Source organism: Mycteria americana, chromosome 9, assembly GCF_035582795.1.
Source record: "Mycteria americana isolate JAX WOST 10 ecotype Jacksonville Zoo and Gardens chromosome 9, USCA_MyAme_1.0, whole genome shotgun sequence".
NCBI lineage: Eukaryota > Metazoa > Chordata > Aves > Ciconiiformes > Ciconiidae > Mycteria > Mycteria americana.
Genome location: NC_134373.1, coordinates 20,918,564 through 20,931,327, shown reverse-complemented (window position 1 = coordinate 20,931,327; position 12,764 = coordinate 20,918,564). Strand labels below are relative to the sequence as shown.

At 63.4% G+C, this 12,764-nt stretch overlaps 2 protein-coding genes across 3 annotated transcripts; one reads left to right on the top strand and one right to left on the bottom strand.

The window, feature by feature from the left end:
* The first annotated feature begins 279 nt into the window (after positions 1–279).
* Positions 280–3,632, top strand: DLX1 (distal-less homeobox 1). Its single transcript, XM_075511659.1, has 3 exons — positions 280–930; positions 1,441–1,640; positions 2,040–3,632. Exons 1-3 carry the CDS (start codon positions 618–620, stop codon positions 2,292–2,294), a joined length of 768 nt encoding a protein of 255 aa, XP_075367774.1. The 5' UTR covers positions 280–617; the 3' UTR covers positions 2,295–3,632.
* A 6,338-nt stretch (positions 3,633–9,970) lies between these two features.
* Positions 9,971–12,292, bottom strand: DLX2 (distal-less homeobox 2). 2 transcript variants are annotated; one of them, XM_075512159.1, is made up of 3 exons: positions 11,786–12,292; positions 11,371–11,558; positions 9,971–11,095 (listed from the first exon to the last, which is right to left on the bottom strand). In XM_075512159.1, the coding sequence occupies exons 1-3, from the start codon at positions 12,108–12,110 to the stop codon at positions 10,781–10,783; spliced, it is 828 nt and encodes a 275-aa protein (XP_075368274.1). In that variant the 5' UTR covers positions 12,111–12,292; the 3' UTR covers positions 9,971–10,780. The 2 variants fall into 2 exon arrangements, with proteins under 2 accessions (XP_075368274.1, XP_075368276.1); XM_075512161.1 differs by having other exon boundaries at positions 11,371–11,555.
* Positions 12,293–12,764: the final 472 nt, after the last annotated feature.

Below are 12,764 nucleotides of genomic sequence, written 5' to 3'. Positions count from 1 at the left end.
CGCAGCCCACGCGGGCCGGCGGACGCGGCTGCCGTCCCCGCCGCGGCGAGGGGCGGAGGAGAGGAGCGGAGGGAGGTGCGCTGCCTCCTGCCGTGCCCCGGCTCGGCGCCCGCCGTCGCCGGCGGCGGGAGAGGGCGGCCCGCGATGGGAGCGGGGGGCCGGGCGGCTCCTCGGCCAAGGCCGGCCGGGAGCGGTGCCGGGGAGCCGGCGGAGCGGGGCGGAGGCCGCCGAGCGGTGCTGCCGGTGCCGTCGGGGCGTGCGGCCGGCGCTCGGGGACGCGCGGCGCTGCCAGCCCGGCTCTCCGCGCTCACCGGGGTCCGGGCGAGCCCCGAGCGCCTTGGACCAATCCAAAGCGATTATGCAAGACGGCGGACCAATCAGCTCCGCCAGCTCATGAATATTCATAGACTTGGCTGAGTCAAAGCTTTTAGGCGAGTTTGTGTAGATCTACAGCATCATGCTTAGACTTTTCAAAGAGACAAACTCCATTTTCTTATGAATGGAAAGTGAAAAACCCTGTTCCGCTTAAATTGGGTTCTTTCCTGTCCTGAGAAACACAACAGACCCCAAAAAGGCAAGCTGAAGAGAGAGCACACACACAGACCCAGCGGCAAGAAATGACCATGACTACCATGCCAGAGAGTCTAAATAGCCCCGTCTCAGGGAAGGCTGTCTTTATGGAGTTTGGGCCGCCCAGCCAGCAAATGTCTCCTTCTCCCATGTCCCACGGACACTATTCCATGCACTGTTTACACTCCGCGGGCCACTCTCAGCCTGACAGCTCGTACAGCACAGCTTCGTCCTTCTCCCGACCGCTGGGCTACCCCTATGTCAACTCGGTCAGCAGCCACTCGACCAACCCCTACATCAGTTCAGTGCAGTCCTACCCCAACAGCTCCAGCCTGACTCAGACCCGGTTAGAGGAGACAGGTAGGTGCACTCGGCTTTGGGGAGGGGGGGGGAGGGGGGAGGGAAGGCAAGGAGGGAGGGAGGGTGCTTGTATCAAAAAAAAATCTATCGGGGGGGGAAAAATTAAATTAAATTACAAAATATTAGTCAGGAGAGGCTGAGGATCACAGGGGAGCAGTACACAGAGCACACAATGCCCGGCTGGAAAAGAAATCAACCCAGATGTGCAAGTATTAGTCTTCGTAATTATTTATTGCGTAGCGCTATAAACAATGTATGCAATTAAGGGTAATTAAACCTAAACTGCAGCCTGTAAAAATAGCAAACTTTCTCTGGGAAGAAGCCTGGGCTGCCATAATCGCCCGGAGCCTTTGTTAGCTTTACTCGAGCTTCACTTTTCTTCCTCCTCATTACTGTTATTGTTGATGTCGCTGCTGTTATTGTCACTATTGCCGCTGCTGTTGCTGTTACTGCTATTATTACTATTGCTGCTATTATTATTATTTATTCTGCATCGTTTGTGGTTTGTAGGGGCCGAATCGGAGAAAAGCACTGTGGTAGAAGGAGGGGAAGTTCGCTTTAATGGGAAAGGGAAAAAAATCCGCAAACCCAGGACTATTTATTCCAGTTTGCAGCTGCAGGCTTTGAACAGGAGGTTCCAGCAAACTCAGTACCTGGCTCTCCCCGAAAGAGCCGAGCTCGCAGCATCTCTGGGACTCACCCAGACCCAGGTACAGCTCCGAAGGAGCCGGCCCCTCTCCCGTGTCCTCTCCTTGTCCCCACCGCCAGCGTGGGAGACCCCACGCGTGATACAGACGGGTCGCAACCGCGGGCAACGGGGCCCGGCGCGACGCCCGCCCCGCCGCGGAGGCGCAGCCGGTGCCGCGGAGGCCCCCGCGGGGGCCTCCGCGGCACCGGCTGCGCCTCCGCGGCGGGGCGGGCGGGGGGCTCTTACCGGGTGGCTTGGCATCACGAAATGGCAACGGGCACAGCAGCCACGGTGGGGGGAAGGGAGAGAAGCCGGGGGGCCGCCGGGCGCGGGGGGTCCGTCGGACCCCCGGGAGGGAGGGGGAGGGGGGATGCTGGACCGTAGCGAGGGATGCTGAGCCCTGTCCCGTTCCCGTTTGCAGGTGAAGATTTGGTTTCAGAACAAGCGCTCCAAATTCAAGAAGCTGATGAAGCAAGGAGGGGCCGCCCTGGAGAGCAGCGCCTTGACCAACGGCAGGGCTCTCTCGGGCAGCTCGCCACCGGTGCCCCCGGTGTGGAACACCACCTCCGCCTCCGGTAAGGCCTCGTCGGGGACCCCGGGCACCTACATCCCCAGCTACACGTCGTGGTATCCTTCGGCTCACCAAGAAGCTATGCAGCAGCCGCAGCTGATGTGATTATAAACCCGTTTTCCCCTACCGCAAGCACTATCGGTCCCGAAAAGAATTAAAATTATTACGAGAGAAAAAAAAAATTAAGCAAAATAAAAGGAAAGGGGAAAAAAGGAAAAAAAAAAAAAAGAGGGGGGAAGAGAGAGGGAGAGGAAAAACACAAAAGAAACCCAAGCAAACGAACAAACAGGAGGCCTCTTGCCCATCCAGCCGTTAGGACGCTGCACTGTAGCTCGGTGCCGCGGAGCACAGATGCGATGCGGGCCGGTTCCCACCGCCGACAGCTGACGGAGCGGCCCCGAGCACCGCACAACAGCCTGGGAGCAGAGCGAGCGCCGGCCGCGGCTTTGTGGGACGATCAGCAAAAGATGTTTGTGGGGGGGAAGCCCTCTCCTCTGTCCTGTCTGTCTGTCTGTGTCTGTTGAAATGTAGGTCATTTATTTACTACCCCGGTCTGACGGTCTCTTCAACTGCAAGGGGGAAGGAAGCCGTACGATTTCCAGAGCTTCTTTCCCTCGACATTTTCTGTACCTTTAACTATCCATCCGTGTATTTTTTGTTGTTGTTAAAAGCGAAAGACAGGGGGTTTATTTATTGATTTAAATTACCACTACGAGAGTGCTAGAAACAAACGGACAACCCGGCTTGCTGCGGGCACTGCTCGGACGCACAGTTTACTTTAAACAAAACCACACGCGGTCCCCCGGCCTCGGCCCCGGCCCCCCCCAAAATCACCCCAAGAGAAGGATGCGATTTTTAACTTTTACAATAACTTTTATACTTCGCTGGTGTGGAGAGGCCTGGTCCCAATGATTTGCATTTCTCGCGTATTTAACAAAGGAAATAAATGCACATTGTTCGGTACTCTGAAGTGGAATCGCAGCAGCTGCCGAGCGCTTTGCTGAGGTGAAGCAAGGCGCGGAGGACGGAACGAGAGCCCCGAGGGCCGCGGCGGCGGCGGCGGGGGGGACCCGCCGGGCGGGCGGGCGGGCGGAGCCGCGCAGCTCCGCGCAGCCCCGGCGAGGCTTCCCCGCGGAAAGCCGGCCCGAAGTCGAAATGCACAAACCGACGTGCAGGAGCTACTCGCTGTACATATTTTATTCTTAATTATTATTATTATTATTATTGTTCTGTAAACATGTTGCACAAATTTAGCCCCTTTTTTAATTATTATTATTATTTCCGTTCTGTTTCGTGTGGCTGTAAAACATGATGCTTTGTGTACTGAGATCTTGACATTTTACTTGTGAAACTCGGAAGATGTGATAAACTGAGCTCGGCTGTGTTTAGTGTTCTATATGTCAAAGTTTAGTTTTATATTGAGAATGTTAACTTATTGCTTTGTATCTGGGGAAGGAAAGGAAAAAAACCACACAAATCTTTGTACATAAGTTATAAAGTTTCTTTGAGACAGTAAAATTATGGTTTGGAAAAAGAGACACGCGTGCTCCCTGTCTCCTAGCGCGGCCGGGCGCGGGGCCCGGGCCCGGATCCGCGCTCCGCCGCGGGACGGCGGTGGCCGTAACCGGGAGGCGCGGCGGGGGCAGGGGGCGGCGCGGCCCGGGCCGGGCAGCCTGTCCCCGGGTGTGCCCGGCCGGGCCCAGCCAGGCGGCGGCGGACGTGGCGATGGCCGCGGGGCGCTCCGCGGCGGGGCGGCTCGGGGCCGGGGGGTCCCGGGAACAGCCGCTGGGCCAGGAGGGGGATGCGGGCGGGCCGGGACAGCCCCGGCCCCCGCCCCGACAGCCGGGCCGGCTGCCCGAGCCGCGCATCCCCACGGCGGCGGAGCCGTCCCGCCGCCCGGTGCCGCCGCGGCTAGCCCAGCGCCGGGCTCAGCCGTCCCGCTCCCCGGGGCGGCCCGGCACCGGGCACAGCCCGCGGCCACCGCGGGGGGTGAGGGGCTGCGGAGCGGAGAGGAGCGGCTGGGCTCGGCCGGCTGGCCGTGCGCGGCAATGCGCGCAGGTTCCGCGGGGGAGCGGGTGTGCAGCCCCGCAGGGGCAACGCTCACCCGCCCCGCCATGCGCCGCCGCACGCACCCGCTGCCCCGTGCGCGGGGCGGGCGCGCAGCCGGTGCGGTGCGCGGCAGCGCAGTGTGCGCCCAGGCGCGCACACGCGGCGCGGCGGCCAGCGGCGGCGCGCCCAGGGAGGCCCGCGGGGGTGCTGGATCCGGCCCGGAAAATACTTCCCAGCCCTGTCTGTCCCGCGGTGCCGCGGCCCGGGGCCGGTGCCGGGCAGCCCGAAGCCCGGGGCGGAGCGGGAGTGCCCCGGGGCCCGCGCAGCTGCCGCGGCGGCTGCGGCCAGAGCCCGAACGCCTTTGACCGGAGAGGAACGGGGTGGTCAAGCAAGCTCGGCGCGCTTTAAAGATATATCAGCTTCTCCTAATTCAATAACGTCTTGCTAACAGTTCAAATAGAGAAATTATTAGTTTTCTCTCAGCGAGGCGGTCTTGAGTTAGAGCCTATTATAATTGTACATTTGAAAATGTTAATCTCAATACAGGCCTAATTAATTCTGCCTTGTTGCTGACAAGTAGTTCATCAAATATCTGATTCGAAGATTTTCATAATGAGGATATTAATTAAACTATGAATAATCCAAAGGTGCTTATATTGAAACAATACCTCATTACAATGATTAAGTCCTGATTTCGAATATTATACCTTTAACAATTGTCACCCCGCAAACACAACCTTATGGATGAGCCCGTAAATGGCAAAATGTAATTTTGGGATATATTTTTTCCTTGTTGGGAAAAAAAAAGTGCCCCTCATTTTCAAACACTTCTGAAATAGGTTACACACAGCTTAATGATGATCAAAATGACTCTTTTCTGCAAAAAAAGACCCCAAAGTGCGCGTACAGCTGCAAACCCAAGAGGGTCAGCATCATTTCACTGTATTCTCTTCTTGATTACAAGCCGAGCCCATCAAACACAACATAATTACAGTAATTTCAGGTTTATTTATTCTAATGCAGTTTCCCCATCTCTCTGGTAATTATGAGCAATTTTTTCGCCCAGGGAATCTTTTTGCATTAACAAAAGAGATAACGCACTGAAAGCCAAATTTGCTGTGCATTGAGAAAAGCGAAGAAAAAAAAATAAAATAGGTGCGAGCTGCCATCTCTGCAATTCTCCTATATTGGAGCTCTGCAAATTGCTTGCAGGTGTATGGAGCAGAGCTGTCAATAGGAAGGGGCTTCCAAATTAGCAAATGCACAATGTTGAAGTAATGAAGACAGACTTAGCAAAATTGCCAAACAACAGATACCTCTTTAATATCTTCCACCCAAAAAGAAAAAGGGAAAAAAAAAATCCCTTTGGAGTGTCCCTGCGAACCCCCTCGAATGGCTGGGGATGTTGTACATGTGTCAATCTAATTGCAGAGCACAGAGCGGCCCCTGAAACTAGAAAAAAATCAAGTATCAGAGCCCAAGCCCGTTCGCATTCGGAATTTGCTCCCTTCGTTTGACAGGGGGGATAAGAAATCCCCGCCGCCGCCCGCTCCGCGCTCCCCGCCGCCGGCCGCCTGCCCCGCTCCCGCCACCGCCGCCGCTCTCACGCCGGGGAAAAAGCGCGATGTTCCCCCCCCGCGCCGCTGCCCTCCCCTCCCGCCGCCCGGCTCCCGGCCGGCAACCGGGCACAACGCGCCCCTTCGCGAGGAACCGACAAACGCACGCCGCGAGGCCACCGCCGAAAATGAGCGCGCCCCGCCGCCGGCAGCCCCCGGCCCCCGCGCAGCCCCGGGCGGCGAGTGCCCCCGCTCCGCCCCGGCGCCGCTCTGCCCGCGCAGCGCTCCGCGGCTCGGCGCGGCTCGGCGCGGCGCGGCTCGGCTCGGCCCGCGGGGTGCCCCGGCGCGGCCGGCCGCGGCTGTGCGCGGCATCCCCGCCGCCCGGCCCCGCGCCCCGCTCCCTGCCCTCGCCCTGGCGCCGCCGGCGGGGAGTTCTGCGGGGAGACGGGGCCGGCGTAGCCGCTGCCGGTGCTCCCCCGCCGCGGCCCGCGCGGGGCACCCGTCCACGTCGCGCCCCGTGCACTCACCTACCCCCGCGAGAAAGGAGCCTGTGCCGCCACCCTTACCTTCCGCCTCAGTCCCTGAGGCGCTGGACACAAGTCTTTGCTTTACAACACACCAAAGGACCGAGCGCGGCTTTTTGCTACGAAAGTTACAGGAGCGAGAGAGTGTGAGAGACAGGGAGAGGATCGGGGAGGGAGAAGGAAAGGGGGGGAAAAAAAAAAAAGAAGCCGAGCACAATAATAATATCCTGAGAGTGCAAATGTGGATTGAGATCCCCCAGAGATGCACATGCCTCTGAGCGCAGCAGCCTTTTTGCAGCTCTGCTCTTGCAGAATATGACTGAAATTTTCTGCTATATAGCCTCTGTCTTTATAGCTGATGAAAAAAATTGCAGATTATTAGCATAAATGTTTACTCTTCATTACGCTGATGACATTGTGCACTCGAGATCTTGGTAATCTTTGGGAAAATTATGAGTAATTTTTAAAAATTTTAAAGCAGCAGCAGTTACCATGCAATTCAGGCTAATTCTGCGTAGGCTCCGAACGGATATAATTATCGAGGAGTCAAGATGTTATGCTAAAAACTATGCATTGATATTCCCATTTATTATGTACATACAACTTTGACAATGTTGATGCTTGAAATAGCAGGAAATTGTCTTGCGCAAAAATTACAGTCCATATTAGGACATGTGAAATTGCGAAGAATTATATAGTAATTGCAGGCTTTCAGATGGGAGAGCCAGAATGCTCAAACTAGTGCAAATGTGGATAAAATTACAGATCAGAGCAAAAATTAGGGAAAAAAGGGGTCTGGGATTTTTCAAGTTGGCTATAGGATTCCGGAAGTGTCTAATGCCACATGATTGCTGCAGCTTTAGGGGAGACATTCATGCCTCAAATAACTCCTTTTGCCAGAGCCGCTTTAATTGAATTTCTCGTGCTTTTTCTTTTCACCGGGGCAAATGAGTAAATTGCCTACCCACGGCACAAGCCCGGCCGGCCCCGCCCGTGCGCCGGGGAGGCGGACGGTGCCCCTCGCCCGGGCGGCTGCCGGGCCGGCCCCCCCGGACCGGGCTGGCCGCGGAGCCCTCACTTTCCCCGGCCGCCCCCCCGGGGCCGGCCCCACTCGGCCGCCTCCGCCCGGGGCCGGGTCCGACGGGGGGGGGGGGGGGGGGCCGCCGGCGCCGGGACGCAGGGCGGAATCGGCCCAGCCCGCGCCCCCCAGCCCTTCCCGGAGTGCTGGGGAGGCAGGGGCAGCTCTCGCCCCTCGGCTGCCCTGCTCCCCGCCGCTCTTCCCGGCCGCGGGCGGCCGAGCCCCGCGTAGCTGCCGCCTTGTGCGGGGCACAAGGTTCACCGCGGCGCCTGCCCCGTCCTATCGGGCAGGAAAAGAGCGTGAGAAACCAGATTACCAGCACACACGTATCTATACGTATGCACCTACGGTGCGCGCGGAGGTGCAGCGCGCCTATGCCGCCGCTTGCCTTCGCCGTTCCCGGCAGGGCGTGAGCCGCGTCCCGAGGCCGTGCGAGCAGCGGGCGAAACGCAGAGCCTGGAAGGGCTCCGGGCGCTGCGGGGATGCTGCGGGGTGAAGCGCGAACACCCCCACGCACACACCAGGCGCGGGCACCCAGGGAGAGCTGCTGCTAGCAGGCAGCAACTAAATACTAATAAATAAATGTTAAAATAATAAATAACTACATAGGAGAAGGAACGCGCGGAGGGCAACAGGGGCAGCCCACGATCTCCCCCGTCCCGGCTGGAGTCGCTGGGCGAGGAGGGGCGGCGGGGAGGAGACGGGGGGGCAGGTGTTTGAGGGGATCTTTGTTTAACAGCGAGAAGTGCCTGTAAAGGCGATGGGGGGGGCGGGGGGGGGGGGGCTGTCCCCGTCCCGGCCATGCCCTGCGCCCACGATTTCCTCTTGCATCCCGGACGAGCGGTTTAGCAAAACTTGTCACCTGGCAGAGGGGTGTCCCAGCCCCCTACCCCCACCCCCCCCCCGCCGGGGCCCGCGGAGGCACCGCGCGCTGCCGGGAGCACAGCCCGTGCCAGACAGCGGGGGCGGGGGGCTCCGCGGTGCTGCTCGCCACGCGTGCCCCCGCCTGTCTCTGGAGGCGGCCCCGCTGCCTCCCCCCCGCCCTGCTCCGTGCCCAGCGCTTCGCCGCCCGCCAGCGGGGAAACTCCTTGCTCCCGGCCCGAGCGGGCGGCCCAGGCCGCTGCCGCCGGGTCTCCCCACGGCCGGCGGGGGGGATGACGCGGAGGAAAGGTGCGGGACGTGCCGGCCCCGCTGTTTCCCGGGGCGGCTCGGGCTCTCCTCCCCGTCTGCGCCGCCGGGGCAGCGCCGGGGCCGGCGGGCAGCTGCCGCTTCCCCCTTTGTCTGCCCCGCTCCCTCCTCTCGCCTCCTTTGCAGCCGCCTCTCTCGTCCTCCAACACCCCCCCCCCCTCCTTTTTCTCTTTTCCTCACGCCTCCATCGCCCCTCTGCCCCCCCACGCCGCCTCCAAGCTTTCCCCAAGCTCTCAGGAGCAATCCGCCCTCCCGGGCCCCCCACTCATGCGTGTCCTCTGTGGGACTGGCCCCCCTCTCCCCGCGCCTTCCCGGGCCCCGCCCGGGCTCCTCATGCCAAGGCCTGTCGGGAGAGGTCGGGCCGGGCAGCACATTCCCTGCCCCGGGCGAGCTGGCCTGGGCCTCTTCATCATCTTGTCTGCAGCGGGATGCTCCGCACCCGTCCCTCTCCCCCCGCACCCTCCCAGGCTGGCGGGGCCCTCGGGGCGACAAGGGGCAGAGACCACCCTCTCACCTCCCTTTACTTCTTCCAGCCGCCAGGACCTCCAGGGACGCAGCCCGCAGGGGTACATCCCTCAGGGTTACAGCTTGGAGGGGCACGTCCCGAGGGGGATAGCCCGGAGGGATGCAACTTAGAAGGGGGTTCAGCTCGGAGGGGTGCAGGGAGGGGTACGGAGCCTCCCAGAGGGCTACATCCTAGAGGCATCCAGCCCTCGAGGGATACATCCCAAAGAGGTGCAATTTGGAGGGGGTGCAGCCTGGAAGGGGGTTCAGCCTGGAGGGATCCAGCCCTCGTGGGGTACATCCCAGGGGGGTACATCCTGAGGGGTCCAGCCCTCCAGGGGCATATCCCGGAGAGGTCCAGCCGGTGCCTCCAGCCCTCGAAGGGCCACCTCTGCAAGCCACCAGCTCCGGCCCAAGCAAAGCTCCCACGCAGGCTACCGGCCTGGGAGCCACCGATGGCGAGGAGGCGAAATTTCTCCGGGGCAGGGCTGCGCCCGGGGACGAGCTGCAGGCGTACTCCGGTCCCCGACACGGCCCTCCCCAAACACCTCTGGCCCGTCTGGGAGACGGCAGGAGCCAGTCCCGGGCGAAATGTCGCTGGCGCCAGCAGGCGGGGGGGGGTGGGGGGGGCGGCTCTGGGCTGCTGCAGGCAGCGCTGAGTGATTCATGGCCTCGCCGCGGAGACTGGCAGGGACGAGATTTTATTGTAGACGGGAAAGCAGAGGGGGGAAAGAAGGGGGGAGGTTGCCGGCTTGCGGCAACAGTTGCAATGGGGAGGGGGTGGAGGGGACGCAGCTCTCCCCCCAGCGAACGCCGGGGTCCGGATCGACACCCCCAACCTCCCCCATCCCCAAAGAAACTCAGCGCGGGCACCATGGAAACAATAATTTATTTAAATAATCTCTGCTTATTGTAAAAGAAACATTAAAGAGTGTTTAAGTTTTCCATAATAAATAACCAAAAATACCCTGTTTGTTTTTTTTTTTCCACGACTCGACATCAAACGGCGCAGGGGCAGGACCAGTGCCTGGGTTGGCGGCGGGGGTGGGGGCGGAGGGGAGGGCTCGCCGCCGCTCGGCGCCCGCCCCGGGGAGGCCCCGTCGGGGCGCGAAACCCGCCCGGAGGCACCGCGCGGGCGGGAGCCCCCCCGCCGGAGAGGCAGAGCCGAGCCGGCACCGCCGCCTGCCACCGGGCCCCCGCGACCGGCCCCCGTCGCCGGACGGTTTCGTTCACGGCTAAAAAGGGTAACTTCAACACGGGAGGCTCTTGTTTTAAATCTACATATAAAAATTATTTATCTCTTTTTTTTAACATTTTATTTTTTTAATCCCCAACATCAAAGTGAGGTCATCCGCAAAGGCACCTATCAACTTTAAAAAAATAAAAAATAAAGTTAACTAAAGTTCTGCACCGGTGGTTTGATGAAAAAGCCGGGGAGGAGGAAGAGGGACGGACGGCGGGGAGGTGGGTGCTTGTTCCGCAGCGTGGTTATTTTGGCGGCAGGAGGGCGGACCCCGCGGGGCCGAGCGCACGCGGGGCCCGCCGCCGGCGGCGCGACGGGACGGGACGGGGCGCGGAGCGGCTCCTCTCCGCCGGGACGGCCGGAGCCGGGCTTCACCAAAACACCAGTGCTGCACCTCGGTGCGCCGCGGCTGCCGGGCGCGGCCCCGCGGGCTCAAGTCTCTGCGGCGCCTAGAAGATGCCGCCGCCGCCGTGGTGGTGCGGGGGCTGCGCCGGCTGCGGGAGGGGGGCGGCCGCCGGCAGGTGTGCCGGGCCGCCGGGCGCCGGCGGGTACCACGAGTAGCTACCGAGGAAGGCGGCGGCGGGGCTGGGGCTGGCGGTGCCGGCGGCGCCCGCCGTGCGCGGGTGCGGAGCGAAGTCCCAGGCGGGGGGCGAGGAGGGGGGCGGCGGCGAGGCGCTGCGGCGGGGGGGCGGCTCCGCCGGGATCTCGCCGCTCTTCCACATCTTCTTGAACTTGGAGCGGCGGTTCTGAAACCAGATCTTCACCTGGGGGGGAGAGGGGCGTCAGGCGGCCGCACCCTCCGCGGGGCCGCCCCGGCGCCCGGGCCGCCCGCGGCGGGGCAGGGACGAGCAGCTTTCGCAGCCCCGAGCGGTCCCGGCGCTGCCTCGGCGGCGCGGCCGCTTCCCCCGCACTCCCACCCCCGCGCCGTCGAGGCGCCGCGGGCCGGCCCCCCCTCCCGCGCCCGCATCCGACCCTGCGGAGGGCGAGAGGCCCCGGCGGGGCGGGACGTGCCCGGGGCCCCGCGGCGGGAGAGCCCTACCTGTGTCTGGGTGAGGCCGAGGGAGGCCGCCAGCTCCGCTCTCTCGGGCAGGGCGAGGTACTGGGTTTTCTGGAAGCGCCGCTGCAGAGCCGCCAGCTGGAAGCTGGAGTAGATGGTCCGGGGCTTCCGCACTTTCTTCGGCTTCCCGTTCACGATCCTGATCTCCGGCTCGCAGTCTTCCTTCTCTGCTGCGGCACAAACGGCGGCCCCGGTGAGGAGAGGCGCTCCCCCCGCCCCGGGCCCTGCCCGCAGCGCGGCATCACCGCCCGCCCCGTCGCGGCGGCCCGCCGGGGACGAGCGCCCTCCCGGCCCCCCCCCCGGGTCCCGAGCCCCGACCGCCTCTTCGCCGGGCCTGGAGGGGCCGCCCGGCTCCCGCCGGCTCCCCCGAGCCGCCCCCCCCGGGGCTCGGACGTACCGGAGTCGTTGTTGGCCGGAGAGGCCCTGCTGCCGTAGGGCCCGTAGGAGCCGTAGGCGCTCGCGTAGCCCAGATCGTAGCCGGGCTTGGCGGAGTAGGGGGCGGTGCCGCCGCCCGCGTAGGGGTAGGAGCCCACCGGGCCGTAGGGCGGTCCGCCCGCCGCCCCGTGCTGCTGGTTGGTGTAGTAGCTGCTGTCGGTGGCCGTGGAGACGGGCAGCGTGGGGGACTCCTGCGGCTTGTGCAGGCCGCCGTGCTGGTGGTAGCTGCCGGCGGAGATCTGGCTGGCGTGCATGTCCGGCACCAGGCTCTCCAGCACCCCGGTCATCCCGCGCCCCCGCCCGCCGGGGCACGGGCCGCCGCCGCCCCCGCGGCCGTCCCCACCGGGGAGAGGCGGTCAGGGCCGCGCCACCATGCTCGCCGCGCTGCGCTGCGCTCCGCGCCCGCGGGGCCGGGCCGGGGCGGGCAGCCGCGCTCCCGCCGCCGCCAGCGGGACGGGCTCTGCGGCGCCGCGCGCCGCCGGGACGGCATTTAACACCGGTCACGTGGCGCGGCGCACGTCACCTAGCAACAGCCAATGGGGTGCCCGGCCGCGCCGTATCCCCGCGGGTTCGCGGGGCGCGGGACGGGAGCGGCGCTGGGCGCGGGCACGAGCGGCCGCGGGGTCGCGCCCTGCGCGGGGCTGCGCAGCGCCACGGACCCCACCGGCACCGGCACCGGCACCGGCACCGGCACCTTCCTGGGCCCCGTCGTACGTCTCGTGCCACCGCCCCTCTCCGCTGCCGCCGGCGCGGTCCGACGGGGCGGTCCGACCCCCGCCGGCGAGCGCTCGGGGCTGCGGCTCGGCCCGGCCGCTTCTGCCGCGCTGTGCCCGGTGTGTGCCCCCGCCCGGCCGACGACCCCAGGGAAAGGCCCGCGGCGTCCGTCCCCCCGTGAGCGGCATTCCCGCGCGGGCGCGGCTGGCGGCGGGCGCCGGTACGAC

What these genes read in the sequence shown, in the direction of transcription:
- DLX1 (XM_075511659.1), top strand. Translation starts at nt 618, where the DNA reads ATGACCATGACTACCATGCCAGAGAGTCTAAATAGCCCCGTCTCAGGG. An exon ending in GACCCGGTTAGAGGAGACAG is followed by an intron (nt 931 to 1,440) that starts GTAGGTGCACTC and finishes TGTGGTTTGTAG; the next exon opens with GGGCCGAATCGGAGAAAAGC. An exon ending in TGGGACTCACCCAGACCCAG is followed by an intron (nt 1,641 to 2,039) that starts GTACAGCTCCGA and finishes TCCCGTTTGCAG; the next exon opens with GTGAAGATTTGGTTTCAGAA.
- DLX2 (XM_075512159.1), bottom strand. Translation starts at nt 12,110, where the DNA reads ATGACCGGGGTGCTGGAGAGCCTGGTGCCGGACATGCACGCCAGCCAG. An exon ending in TCCGGCCAACAACGACTCCG is followed by an intron (nt 11,559 to 11,785) that starts GTACGTCCGAGC and finishes TTTGTGCCGCAG; the next exon opens with CAGAGAAGGAAGACTGCGAG. An exon ending in TCGGCCTCACCCAGACACAG is followed by an intron (nt 11,096 to 11,370) that starts GTAGGGCTCTCC and finishes TCTCCCCCCCAG; the next exon opens with GTGAAGATCTGGTTTCAGAA.